The sequence below is a fragment of the Solanum stenotomum genome, chromosome 7 (genome assembly GCF_019186545.1).
Source record: "Solanum stenotomum isolate F172 chromosome 7, ASM1918654v1, whole genome shotgun sequence".
Lineage (NCBI taxonomy): Eukaryota > Viridiplantae > Streptophyta > Magnoliopsida > Solanales > Solanaceae > Solanum > Solanum stenotomum.
The window spans coordinates 1219865-1233972 of NC_064288.1; the positions used below are offsets into that span (position 1 = coordinate 1219865).

Consider the following 14108-nt stretch of genomic DNA (forward strand, 5'->3'; position numbering starts at 1 on the left):
GAAACCGAATAAGATATTCATTTTTATCATGCAGATTAATTTGTTTCAATATACCTTCATACCCAATATTAGACGCATCCGTCTCTACAATCTGTGGTCAAGCAGGATTAGCAAGGGTTAAACAAGGTAAAGATTTAACTCTTTCTTTAATAGTCTTTACAAGATCTGTGAGACTATTAGTCCAAGGCTTCTTATGATCCTTTTTTAGCCTGTCATATAACGAAGCTAAATCTCGAGACAAATTCTTCTAGAATGGGGAAATGTAGTTTAAACTTCCCAGAAACCGCTGTAATTGCGTCTTATCTGTAATAATATCAGGGAATTTCGATGCGAATTCAATAGATCGCTGAATATGAGTCGTTTTTCCTTGACAAATCAAATGACCCAAAAATCTAACTTCTGTTTGAAAAAGACTCATTTTAGGTTTAGATATGACCAAACCATTTTGAATAACTATTTTCTTAAAAATGTCTAAATGTTTAATATGCATTTCAAGAGTTTTGAGTATACCAAAACATCATCAATATAAACTATGATGAAATCCAAATAAGGATTAAAAATATCATTCATTATTTTTTGAAATTCTGAGGGAGCATTTTTTAACCCAAAAGGCATTACATTCCATTCGTACTGTCCAAACGAAACATTAAATGTCGTTCTATATGAATGGTCTCTAAATATTTGGATTTGCCAATATCCAGATTTTAAATCAAATTTTGAAAAGATATTAGCATCATATAATCTGGTTAATAAATCTCTTTTATTTGGAATACGATATCTAATCCATTTTAAAAATTTATTTAAAGGTTTATAATTTATAACTAAACTGGGAACACCTCGTTCTTTTTCTGTTGCGTTATTAACATAAAAAACAGTACACGACCATACTGATTTGGAAGACTTTATCAAACCCTTTTGTAATAAATTATCAATTTCCTTTTTGCAGAATTCAACCAATTTGATATTCATCTGACAATGATGTGATTTGGTAGGGGATATTTTCCTCAGAGAAATTATCTTCATATGAAAGAGTTACAATATGCTTTTTCCGATTCCAAAAGGCACTAGGATGATCAGCACAAATATCAATGGTCATTTTTTCAGAAATGAGTTTAATCTTTTCCTGTACTTTAGCAGATTTTAAAGTATCAAATATATTCATACTAAATATCTCAAACTGTAAATAATCAACATGCTTTTGTTTCATTTCAATTAGAGCATTAATATCTTTACAAATAGGCTCGGTGATAAAAGTATAACTAATATCTTGATTTTTATAAGTAGCAGAAAAATCCTTTAACATTTATATTAGTAAAAGGATAAATTGCATTTATAAAATGAGTTCCTAGAATAATAGGAGGGTATGACTGATTTTTTACTAAGAAAAAGAAGTGAGGAATACAAACATTATTCTGGCAAATACGAGTATTAGATAATTTATACTTTATATCTAAAGCATGACCAGATGCATATTTAACCATATGAGTTGTTTTTTCAAAATATTTAGTAGGTACAAGACCTTCTTGAATGCAACTCACATCAGCGCCACTATCAATCATAGCAGTGTTAGTTATAGAAAAAGTATTATCAATTAATATAATACATTTAACATACCATTTATGAGCGGTAACAATTTGCATTATTCTTAAAAACATATTTTGTTTCGGATCAATATTCAAAGTGTTGGCAATAGTATTTTCTTCAGCAGTAGATTCATCAGCCTTATTTTTTCCTTTGCTATTAACAGACTCAATCTGAGTAAGACGGTGATCATAAATAATATGATTTTGTTAAGAAATTTAATTTCTTCTTTCAAATGTTCAATTTCTCCTTTTAAATCATCAAAAGAGGTATCATGAATAACCATGGTTTGTTTAGAAGAGAGTCCAAATTAGACTCATTAGACAAATATAAATGTTCAAATTAGACTTAACCCAATATATTTATTTTGATTGAACTCATGGTCCAAATTATTTACCTGACTCCCTTCTTGTTCTATTCACTGAACTACTCTTCTTCATCATCGATATCATTAGAGTATACTCTGATGGTAACAGTCAGTAATTGAGCAATTTCCTCTTTGATGTCACCAGAATATATATATACACTCTAATGATATCAAAGACTACTTGAGTAGTGTTTTCACTGAAACACTGTTTCTTCTTCTTCATATACTCTAATGGCATCAAGGAGTAATTGAGTAGTGTTTTCATTAAATCACTACGCACTTCTTCCTCTTTGATACCATGAGTGTATATATACTCCCTCAGTCTAACAATAGTTGTCCACTATACTAAAAATAATTGTCCAACGATACTTATCTAGTTTAGAAAATCAAGAGATAATTTACCTTTTGTATCTATTTTACCTTTGCTATTAAATAATATTAATCATTTAACACATTTCTCAAAGCATTAAATTTAATAAAGTCAAAGTATAAAATAGTAATATTACCCGATTTATTATTTCTTAAGGGATATGCCAAGTCAATAATGAAAAACTATTATTGGTCATAGGAAGTACTTTGATGGTATTAAAAGGTAAACGCGCAATAGTAGTTAAAAATAGAGGGTATGAAAGTAAGGAGGATAGCTACTTGTAAATAATTTCTTTTTTGGGGTACAAATGTTCTTTTCCCTTTAAAATATTACTTACTCTCTTCGTTTAAAAAAGAATGACCTACTTTCTTTTTTGGTCTGTTTAAATAAGAATGCCCTTTTTATGACAATTCTTTAAATTCAACTTTCCAGCGACATGTTTAAGACCACGAGACCAAAGAAAATTTTGATGCAATTGACATAACTTTAATTAAAACTATACAATTTTAAAGTCTTCTTTATTTTCTTTAAATCATTTTTTTAAAACAAAAGGAGTATTATTCTTTAACCCTTTTAATTATTATCAGTCACGCCATAATGCATGTCACTTTTTCAGTAAGTAGGTTATTCTCACGTGATTAGCTAGCTGTTCCAAAATTTCGACAGAATCACGTATATAACCTGTTTATTTTAATTTTTTTGTTTATCAATTGAAATATTTAAATTTTATAGGATCGGATCCCGGGTTTTAATTTTTATACTACTAACATGGGTTGTGGTGCACTGGTGGGAGTGTTTCACTCTTAACCATAGGTCTCGCGTTCGAGCCCTAGATATGGAGAAAATCTTGTTGGGAGCGTCACCCCCGAATGGGCCCTGCAGAGTGCGATCCGAATTTAGTCGGAGCTCCAATGTGGGCTCCAGACACCGAGTGGGAAACCAAAAAAAAAAAACCTTTTATATTAGTATTCATTTTAGTTTCTCTAGATTTATAGCCCATTCGAAATATTAAAAATAGTTGTCCTAAATTATTTATTAATTTATTAAAAAAGTAATTATTTTTTTAATCATTTTATTCTTAAAATTAATTCTTTTTGAAAATATAAATAGCTGTAAATTCCAAAAAAATAATCTTAAGGAGTAAATTAGTAAAAACATTTTTTTTTTATAATTTCTTAAGAGAGTACATATAAAGAAAAAAAGACAACTAATATAGAGCGGAGGGATTAATTGATTTCATTTGCTCTACGTTCTTAATCAAAGATTTCAGATTCGAATCTCTTAGGATATTCAAAGTCACCTTTGGTAGAGAGTATTCGAAGTGAATTTGGATTTAATGAGACTCTAATACTTCTAAAGCGTTTTACTCTTTAATGCATGACTTTTTCGTGTGAATTTAGATTAGTTAGACCCTAATATAATTTTGAACATGAGATGGTATACATATATACTCTCTTATTTTATATTATTTAATCCTTAAAGTTTTTAAAAATATATTATTTTACCTATCGATTTTAGTAAATCAAAGATACAATTCTTATTATTAAATGACTGCATAAAGTATTAACAATTAAATTAAAGTTTTCAAAATATAATTAATTTAACAATATACCTATGAAAAAAAATATTATTTTAAAAGGAATGTCAGGTTAAAATGGATCATCATCAAAGTTATATAATAATAAATTAAAGAAGAGTGATCATCAAAGTTATATAATAATAAATTAAAGAAGAGGGAATACTATATATCACTTGCTTCTGTACTCTACTGATTGATGAGAAAATTGAACAATGGGTAGAATATAATTCCGTGGCACGGTGATCGAGGTTGGTGTATGTCTCACCATCTCCTTAATTTGTTAATCGAAACTTTTCGTTTTTCGATAGTCACATAATTTATGTTTGATCGGAAATTTGTGTATGAAATCTTTAAATTTTTTGAAATAAAATTTATATATTTATAAACTACGTAAAAAGTACTATAAGTTATAATAATTGGCAATTCAAAATATTTAAAAAATATATGAAAAATTTATGGACAAAAATAGATTTATTTGAATCTCAAAATTTAAAAAGTGACACCTAAAATAGAACGGAAGGAGTATTTGAATTATGTCCTACTGGAGAGTTATGGGCTCATTTTGATCATTTCCAACTTTTCTTTGCTCGTAGGATAGCGATAAGGTTATCTCTTTCTTTGTCTGTCTTGTACACTTTCCATTTTTTTAGTTATGTCGATTAGGTTAAAATATCATCATCATTGGTGGGGCCAAAACGCATAAGGGTGAAAAGGGGTAAAAAAAAAAATGGTACATTAAGTTCTCGTTACGTGTGAAATTTGAGGAAACATCAAATTATAAGTATCTATTAAACGCAATCTTATTTTATATTTTTGCAAGAGGTTATTTTCACGATTTGAACTGTGACATCTGATTACATGACAACAACTTTATTAGTTATCATAACGGCACAAGGGGTCAATTCTTTAATGTGTTGATAGGTATAAGGATGCAAGGGGTTCAATTCTTTAATTTTGTTGATAGTTAAAAACAGAGACGAATCTAGGATTTTTCCAGAAAAATGTATTAAGTGGGAATTGATCCGAACATGAAAGCACCAAGAAAAATGTATTAAGTGAGAATTGATTCTTAATTCTCAAGGTTAAAAGCTCAACATTTAATCATGTGAACTAGACTTCTTATAGTACGAGTGCCAGAATATAATAATATACAAATTTTAGAAAATATATACATAACATATCTAGTTTTATGAAGAGACCACGGGTTCGCCACTGGTTAAAAACAATTAGGGTTCAATTCTTTAGTTGCGTTGATAATAGGGCAAAAATAATTAGATTTTTCACATGTATATAAGTTTCTAGTTCTCTTATTTGAATTTTTAATAACGCCATTCGTTTGATTATTACTTATTAGTAACACTAATTTAAAATTGGGGTTATTGACATACTAATTTAATTTTGGTAGTTGTGTTGAATTATGCACATGCACCTAACTCCTAAGTTAGCAAGATTCAAGAAATATTTTTTCATGCAAAACTCTTATTTTACTTCAATTGTCGCTGGCAGGTCAAGATACATAAGGGTAAAATAAAATAGTTTAGAGTACTAAACTCTCGTTATAAGTGAAATTTGAGGAAGAGTCTATTATATGCGATTTTATCTTACATTTCTGCAAGAAGTTGTTTTCACGATTCAAACTCTTAATGTTCTAATCACAACGATAACTTTATAAATTACAACGATGCATGGTTTCAATTTTTTAATCATGTTGATAGGTATAAGGGTGTAGGGGGTCAATTCTTAAATTTTGTTGATAAGTTAAACTATGAAGGTTTGTGTACCTATCAAGGCAAATATTAAAAAGATTTACATGTATATAAGTTTTGAAATTGTCTTATTTAAGTTTCTAATAACGCAATTCGTTGGGTTATTAATAACACTAACTTAAAATTAGTTATCAGGTTGAATTATTTACCTGTCACTTTAGCAAACATTTAGCCTATATTAGGTGCTACAACTATAGTTTAAGAAAATTGTAATTCGCAGCTATAGTTTTCCCAATTCTTGCTATTCGCCTGATTTTTTTTATAATTTCGCTTGATTTGTATAAATGTTAAAATTATATAATTCGATTTCTGATTGTATATAAAAAGGATCGAACTACCTACTTCATTATTCGGAGGTGAATCATAGAACACCAAAGGCAATATTTATCGAATTTGAAAAAGAGTCAAAAGAAATGGTTCGAGCCTCAGAATTTTTTATTTATATGCTTATCCTAGCTAAATTGTATACAATTTATGAAAAATTATAATAAACAAAATTATAATTATCAAAACTATAATGTGATAGAACCTTTCTATTATTATGTTAGTTGTTTCTAAAATTTACTCCATACTCTTTCTTACACTAGAAAGTGGTAAGAGCAGTTCAATATAATATGCAGGAAAACAGTTGAAATGACCTATCAGTAATTTAACCACATTTAGAGGGGGCTAGACTTACTTTTAGAAACAACCCAGAAAATTTTGTTATTAGTATTGTGGGATTCTCAATTAAGAAAATCCCTCCAAAAATTGGCGTATGCCACTAATTGCAGCGCGCACACGGTATTCTTTAGTAAAAGGCGAAAGAATAGTTCGCTATGTGCTCACTGCGTGGCTGCGTGATTTTCCTTATACAGCACGAGCCTCTTATATACTGCTTCTAGCTGTTCGTTTACTCACTTACATTACGATGTGGTACTTTTATCAACCACACTTGCATTTATGAAATTCCAGTATATGGGCTTTGTGCCTTTGTTGGACCCAATACTTTCAAGTTTGGGAGGGCCTCTTTCTGTATAAGTCCACCTTTTGATTGTAATGTAAACGCTTCTAAAATGCTTAGAAAAACAGGTCAAATGTGTTTGGTATGAAAAATAAGTTTTTCCCAGCAAATGTCATCTTGAAAAACAAGTAAAATTGATTACTTTAGTGGTCGGTAATTAAGCAAGAAAATATTATCCAAAAGAGTATTTATATGTTATTTAGCAAAATACGATAGAGGTTGAATGGGTTGGTGTTTGGGGGGTGGGGGATGATTAAGGGGTGGAGTTGGGGGATTGAATGGGCGGGGAGGAGACGATAAATTTGGAATAACACTTGTGTACCTAGTTTTTTCTGCTTTCATTAGAGAAGTCACTTTCCTCATTTTTTAAAGAACTTATTTTTCTAGAGAACATATTTTCAAATATTTTGACCAACCAAACATAAAAAAATTGGAAATCATTTTTTGAAAAAATATTTTCCTCCATACTAAACATAAGAAGATTGTAAATTATCTCTTGATTTTTCAAACTTAACAAGTAAAAGCGGACATCTACATTTAGGACAATGGACTAAGGCCTCATTTGTTTTCACTAAGATGAAAATGTCGGAATATTAATGTACTTATCTGAATAATTAAGATAATGTATATAGATTTGAATACTGAATAATTAAGACTATTTATTTTTCAACATGTCGCTCCGAGCCTACACCTTGGACATGACCGAGACTCAATGTCATTGCTGCTCCGAGCGTACCCATAACATGGCATTAGACATGAGCATGCATCAAAACATAAGTGCAGTTTAAAAGCATTCAAAAAGACAAGTCTTGTAAAAGAAAACACATGTATAACACATAAGTCGTGGAATTGAAATCGTTAAAAAAGGACACAGAGGTTCAATTTGAAACATAACTATGTATCTCTCTATGAAGTCTCTAAACATAACTGAGAAGTATTTATTAGGACAAGGCCCATAGTATACCTTAAACACATAAATATAAAGTACTAGAAATACGTAGACTGTCTTATGAAATAGAGAGGGGTCCCTAATAGCAGATAATATGGGACCTAGTGAGCGACCGGATCACGTGTCTGTGTATCTGAGTTTGCATCAATAAAAAGGTGCAACATTCTCTATAAAAGGGACGTAAGTACATATTAAATAGTATTGTATGTAAAATGGTGGAATGAAACATATCGGTACATACCAAATCAATAACAGCATATATCATAGTCATAACATATGGAGATTAAGAGATAAGGTCGTTAACACTGCCTTAATGGTACAACTTTTTATCATATTTTTTATCATAATGAGAGTCTAATAGTATAATCGACATAAAATACTATGTGAGTGCATGGAGTTTGATCTCGACCCAATCAACTAAGATATCTCATACCTAGTTGGGTATGAGACATATGTGTACATATCATGTGGATCCATAGTATAACTATCCCTTACCAGGGACATAAAAGAAAGAGTCCCCCCCAAATCAATGGTATAATCCTTAACATAGCGTTGGCAAATGTAGTTTTATACGTTCATCATTTAGATTCATGCCCTCTCGATTAACTATTTAACTCTCTTTAGCTCATGTGTTCATGGATTAGCCCAAAAACTCATATTCATGACTTTCAAGGAACATAGTTCGTAACTTCAGTTCATATCATCATATCATATCATAAAATTATATTTATGTATCACAATTTTGCATTTCATAAAAGACATTTATCATATCATAATATTATAATTAAAGAACATAAGATAGCATCATAAGATTTACATTTGGACAATTTGATAAATCATAATTCTAGGATTCATAGCATAAGAATTTTCAGAAAGTTATTAAGAAATTATTAAACTTAGTTTTCAAAATAGAAACAGTTACTTTCATATTTATTCATAACTTCCACATAAAATACCTCTTAATTATGTTAAAACATTGTTCAGGCCCATAAGTATTAAGATCTATTCAAATAAAATACTTAATTATTTAAATTTTATAATATAGATATTAAATAAACAAACAGCAAACTGCAAGGCAAAATTGAACTGTAAAGAGCCGCAGATTTTAACAACAATATGGATGAGCTGCAGACGATTCTAACAGAAGCATTTGGCGATTCATCAAACAGCGAAGGTGAAGAAGAAGAACAATTTCTCCATGTTCATTCTGCTGAGAATAAGGTTAATGGAAAAGCCCTAACCGGGTCAGTGTTTGGAGAAACTCATAACTGGGAAAGAATCAGTGAAATTGATGGCCTTTGGCTGTGCAAAGACTTTTTATCTCCTGATCAACAATCAAAGTTGTTATCATCAATCCAACAAGGTAATAGCCTCCCTGTGTTGCTCATATTCATACTGTTTTTAAGCGGCGGATTTTGTGGTTCATTTTTTCGGCTCAAACTATGAATCTATATGGAATTAAGTAAAATGTATGTATAATTAGATAGCAGTCGTTCTGAATCCATTATTATAGTTCATGAGTTATCTCTGGTTCTCCACCCATTGGCATACAAAGACCTAGAATTTTTAATAATTCATTTACTGCTCTTCTAGACTAGGTGTGCGGGCCTTACATATACACAGGGCGGAGCAACAAGGCGGTTACGGGTTCTGAGAAACCAAGTAGCTTTAGCCTAGACCCTGTATTTGTGTTTGTATGGGGAAAAATTGGACTTAATAAATGAGCGAAATCACGTCGCTACAGGTGGTAAGATCAAATACGAAGGAACATCTATGGGTGATTGGTGAGGCTCTCCCCGGTATGTCGGAGGAAGCCTCGAACATTAACCTGGTTGGGACCGACCGGACACCCAAAAGATGCCTCACAATCAGCTTCAAGCGAGAAGTTAGAACATACGCATGTGCTATGAAATAGTCTTTTCAGTATCCAAGAGTGCTATCGTTTCACATTGAGGTGACGATTCAGTTTTTTGGCCTATAAAGTAGGTTTTGCGGGGATAGAAGGCATAGTTTCTTACAAAACCCCAAGAAGCTTTAGTTATTTGATAATTCTCCCCCATTTTAGCATCTCCATGAAAGAGGACTTAGAACCTCTCCCACTTGCACATTCCATTTCCCATTTTGGAAGTTATTTACTTGTAAAAAATCACGACTTTGACGTTTTAGTAATAAGGGAAATGAACTTGATTGGCCTTGACTCACTTGCCTTTGACCCTTTTTTACAAATTCAATTATTAGATTGACTGCCGGTTCAACTTCCATGTTGGAGGTCTGAAGTTCGAAACCCCTTGCCAGCGAAAGCAAAGGGGTTTGCCTTCTGGGTTGAGCTCACACCGGGCTTGCATAGTGCGAGTTATCTCTCCTGTGTGGTTTGCAAGCTATCCCATAGGATCAATTGTTTTACCTTGTGCGCACTCAAAGGGTAGCGGTGTGGATTTCCCCTGTCATCAGAAAAAAAAAAAAATTGAATGCTGGTTTTCCGGAAAACAGTGTTCAAAAGTCCACTTAATATGTATAAATAATTTATTCAAAACCCAACAAACTCGTCTTTTCTAGAATCGAGAACCCACACACTCAAAATTCTAGCCCTGCCTCTAAATTTACTTGTATGCAAACACATATACACACACATTTTAACGATTCTTTGAACTATATATAATATATCCATGCATGTTAAAGAATTTTTCAACTATATGTATATAAAGTTTCAGCATAATAATGTAGTGAATAGCCTTTTGTTTCAATTATAGCTCAATTCTTTTGAGAGAAAACAGTTTAAGCAGTCATCAGGGAGCTCCTTATCACGGGTTTCCCTGTAAATTTAATGTATTTGATCAGGCAGAGCTCTCATATTTGCTTCTTGATTGTTGTGGCTGCAGAAGGATGGTTTGCTGAATCTTCAAGCAATCAGGTTTTGTTGGATCCTCAAACCTTCAGAGTATTCTTGTATAATTCACTTATTCCCTTTAACTTGTTATTTCTTATTCCCTTACATATCAACTTGAAAATTGTACATTCATTAAGTGGGATCAATAATCTTTTGTGTGTCATTTGGCTGAAGGATATATTGCCTAACTATCACTATATGTTAAATCTTTAGTTTTCATACTTATGCCCTTGAGCTGTGTAGAAAATGTATATATGTTTCATTTGAAATAAGATGATTGTTGTAGCATGTATGAGTAATTTTTATGTCAAAATGTGAACGTTTCTATTTACTGGCGCTAAATCTTGAGAATACTATGACTACCACTTGAGGCAGAAGATGTACTTGTGACACTTCTCTCTGAATATCGTGAATGGAATAATCTTGATGTTTTTCATTTATTTGTCTGCCGTTTATAATTGTACATTAGTATTCATTCTGGGGAGACTTGTCAAAACAAGGACTTGAATTCTAAGGGGTTGTTCACTTGTTTGGTATGAGAGATAACATGCGTTTGATTAGGGGTATTAGTTAGTCTCATAATTATTTATCCCACTATTTTTACTGCTATGATGGGATAAGTTATCACATTATATGGTGGGATGACTAATTTCATGGGATAACTTTGTCTATCCCATCCCCTACCAAACAATCCCTAAGAGATTTTTGATAAATAAACATATATTAGCCAAAAGTGCTGGATGCTCAAGAATTTATTTTTAAAAAAAAGAGATTCTGGAAGTACAAATCATCACCATGGTGATTCGTAGGCTATTTCGACCGTGTGCATCAAACCAAATATCCTTCTTTCATAATTCAAAAACTTTAGACTCTCCATTCTCCTTGTAGTAGTTCTTCAAAGTAATCTCATTATCTTTTAATCAAAGACAATATTCTTACCCTATAGTTGTTAAATAGGCTTGGAATGAGCATACTGCAAAGTATATCTGTCATGTACTTGAACAATGGAAAGGTTCATCCTGCGGTTCTCTCTGTCATGTACTTGAACAATGGAAAGGTTCATCCTGCAGTTCTCTAAGAAAGACAGCAGGGCTGTAGGTTCAGTTTAACATTTTCTTTTCCTTTGTTTAAGTGACTAGTTTAGCATTTTTGTAAACCAACTACAAATTTTTGAATTTCTCATAAATCATAATTAGATCATCCTGTTTGACTCTTTTAACCTGTAGTCGTTGATCAATGCACTTGATCACATGTATTTTCTTCTCTTGCAGGCTATGAGATTTGGTGACCTACCAGGATGGGCGGTTGAGCTCTCCAGGTCTATCCATGAGGTGATTCTTTTCGGTAGTTATGCTGCAGAGTTGGAAAACTGTGAAAAGGGCAAGGAAGCATGTATCTTTCCACAAGATCTGTTATGGAGAGAACCTCTATTTGATCAACTTATAGCTAACATGTATCAACCAGGTGAGGTGCGACTTTATCCTTTCACAGAACTGTTTTTTCAGCGTTAAAAACTGTTTTGTGGAATCCTGGTGATGAATTATTGCATTGCTTTATAACAGGGTATCTGTCCACATGTTGATCTAATGAGGTTTGAGGATGGAATAGCTATCGTTTCTCTAGAGTCATCCTGCGTGATGCATTTTTCTCGAGTCGAAAATGAAACATGCAGCGCCCAAGATCCACCACACAAAACGCCTGTGCTTTTGACACCGGGATGTCTTATTTTGATGTGGGGAGAAGCACGCTACCTTTGGAAACATGAAATAAATCGAAAACCTGGGTTCCAAATATGGGAAGGCCAAGAGATTGATCAGAAGAAGAGGATATCAGTGACACTGAGGAAACTCGGTCGCACTGACTAGCAATTTTGCTAGCTGCAACACATTTGCTCATCAGTAATTTCTTGCTAAAGTATCCTTTTCTAGGGCTTAAGCAAGAGCCGAGGCTTATATTATTCGTGTTGCTTGAAGGATTGAAGCACATGCGTCAACACATTTTTACAGATTTTACTCAACATATCCACTATAAGTTGTTGCTTCATTTGCTTTGTTGTATAACCATATAATAGAAGAGGTAAAAGCGATTTCATTAGAACATGAAATATAGAACACTAATACATGTAAATTTACAGTACATAAGCCTCACAAGCCAAAACAAAACAAAGCAAGTGCATATGTCAACTATATATTTATTTCCTCCTAGTGGTACACAAGCTTAAGATTTGCTAGACTCAAAAGCACAGCCCATCCAAAACAAGGTTTAACCAAATCCCCAGCAATAGGATTCACATTTTTAAAAGCCCTAAAACAAGCAATCAACACTCCAAACAAAGCCATACACAAAACCAACCCAATCCTAGTAGCACCTGCTTTAAACACAACTGGATCCCAAGCCAAACTCAACCCTAATTGGCTTAAATACAAAAGCATAGCAATAGGTTGACGATGAAACCCACCTTCAGCCCAAACAAGCCAAGCAGAAAGACCCATAAGAAGAGAAGAACCCAAACAGGCTAAATGTAAAGCCCATAAACGTGGGAACCAAAAAGGCTTCTCCATTGAAACGTACTGGTAACTTGATCCGAAAAGAGAAATGTCTATAAGGGTTAATAAAAGTGGAATCGTTAAAGCGATTGTTAATGATTTGAGTCCTCGTTTGGCTATCTGTTTTCTTGTTGATTTGTTGATGTTTTTGTTTGTTTTTGAATCGTTATCGTGAGCAGATTTTGTGTGTTGCTCTGTTTGTTGAGGTTCGTTTTGTTGTGATTTTGTTGTAATTCTGTGTTTTAGCTCATCTTGTTGAGAAGCCATGATCTCCGATTAGAGCTTTTGTCTCTTTTTTTTTCTTCTTTTAGAAAAGTGAAGAATTTTTTAGTGCAAAAGGTAGAAGGAAGTAGATTCGAGAAGAAGAAGGGTCAGGAGGAATTTCAGGTGATGGAATGATTTTGAAACAAGACGGATCCGCTATTTATATCCATCCTCTTATTTTACATATCCTACCTCCCTAATTACTTGTCTACTTTTTTTTTTAGTTCCTAATTACTTATTCATTTTAACAAATTAAGGAAGAACAAAATATTTTTACCTATTATTTCCTCTATTAATTACTTTCAAAAATGTAAAATTTCTTTGAAAATCTTAAGTTTTCAATTCATCCACTCCATAATTAATATGGGTAAAAGGGTAATCTCACTATATCAATAATTGTTTTCTTAATAAGTATGTGAATTTAAAAGTGGACAAGTAATTAGGGATAGAGGAAGTATATGCAATTTTATATATCCCTCTATACCTAATTACCATATCTATTAAGAAAACAATAATTGACATAGTAAATTTATCATTTTACCCATATTAATTATGAAGTGGATGAACTAAAAACTTAAGATTTTCAAGAAGTTCTACCTTTTTCAAAGTGATTCATTGAGAGTATAATAGGTAAAAAAAAGTGTTATCTCTTAATTTGTCAAAATAGACTAGTAATTAGAGACAACTAAAAAGAAAATATGAACAAATAATTAGGGGTAGAGGGAGTAGTAGTTTAATTTTTTTTTATAATATAAAGTTTGATCACCCACGCAAGTTGTGCGACAGATGGGCCGCT

At 32.1% G+C, this 14108-nt stretch overlaps 2 protein-coding genes and 1 non-coding gene across 3 annotated transcripts; 1 reads left to right on the plus strand and 2 right to left on the minus strand.

Moving 5' to 3' along the window:
- Nucleotides 1–6383: 6383 nt before the first annotated feature.
- On the minus strand, nucleotides 6384–6500 carry LOC125871991 (U5 spliceosomal RNA). The gene has a single exon (XR_007447104.1). It is a non-coding gene; the product is annotated as a U5 spliceosomal RNA (small nuclear RNA).
- A 2186-nt stretch (nucleotides 6501–8686) lies between these two features.
- On the plus strand, nucleotides 8687–12414 carry LOC125871662 (uncharacterized). Its single transcript, XM_049552299.1, has 4 exons — nucleotides 8687–8978; nucleotides 10495–10526; nucleotides 11774–11971; nucleotides 12065–12414. The coding sequence occupies exons 1-4, from the start codon at nucleotides 8732–8734 to the stop codon at nucleotides 12365–12367; spliced, it is 780 nt and encodes a 259-aa protein (XP_049408256.1). The 5' UTR covers nucleotides 8687–8731; the 3' UTR covers nucleotides 12368–12414.
- A 153-nt stretch (nucleotides 12415–12567) lies between these two features.
- On the minus strand, nucleotides 12568–13453 carry LOC125871663 (translocator protein homolog). The gene has a single exon (XM_049552300.1). It carries the CDS (start codon nucleotides 13313–13315, stop codon nucleotides 12704–12706), a length of 612 nt encoding a protein of 203 aa, XP_049408257.1. The 5' UTR covers nucleotides 13316–13453; the 3' UTR covers nucleotides 12568–12703.
- Between the last annotated feature and the right edge of the window lie 655 nt (nucleotides 13454–14108).

Coding starts and splice junctions, on each gene's coding strand:
- LOC125871662 (XM_049552299.1), top strand. CDS start 8,732: ATGGATGAGCTGCAGACGATTCTAACAGAAGCATTTGGCGATTCATCA. Junction 8,979..10,494: donor GTTATCATCAATCCAACAAG/GTAATAGCCTCC, acceptor TTGTGGCTGCAG/AAGGATGGTTTGCTGAATCT. Junction 10,527..11,773: donor CTGAATCTTCAAGCAATCAG/GTTTTGTTGGAT, acceptor CTTCTCTTGCAG/GCTATGAGATTTGGTGACCT.
- LOC125871663 (XM_049552300.1), bottom strand. CDS start 13,315: ATGGCTTCTCAACAAGATGAGCTAAAACACAGAATTACAACAAAATCA.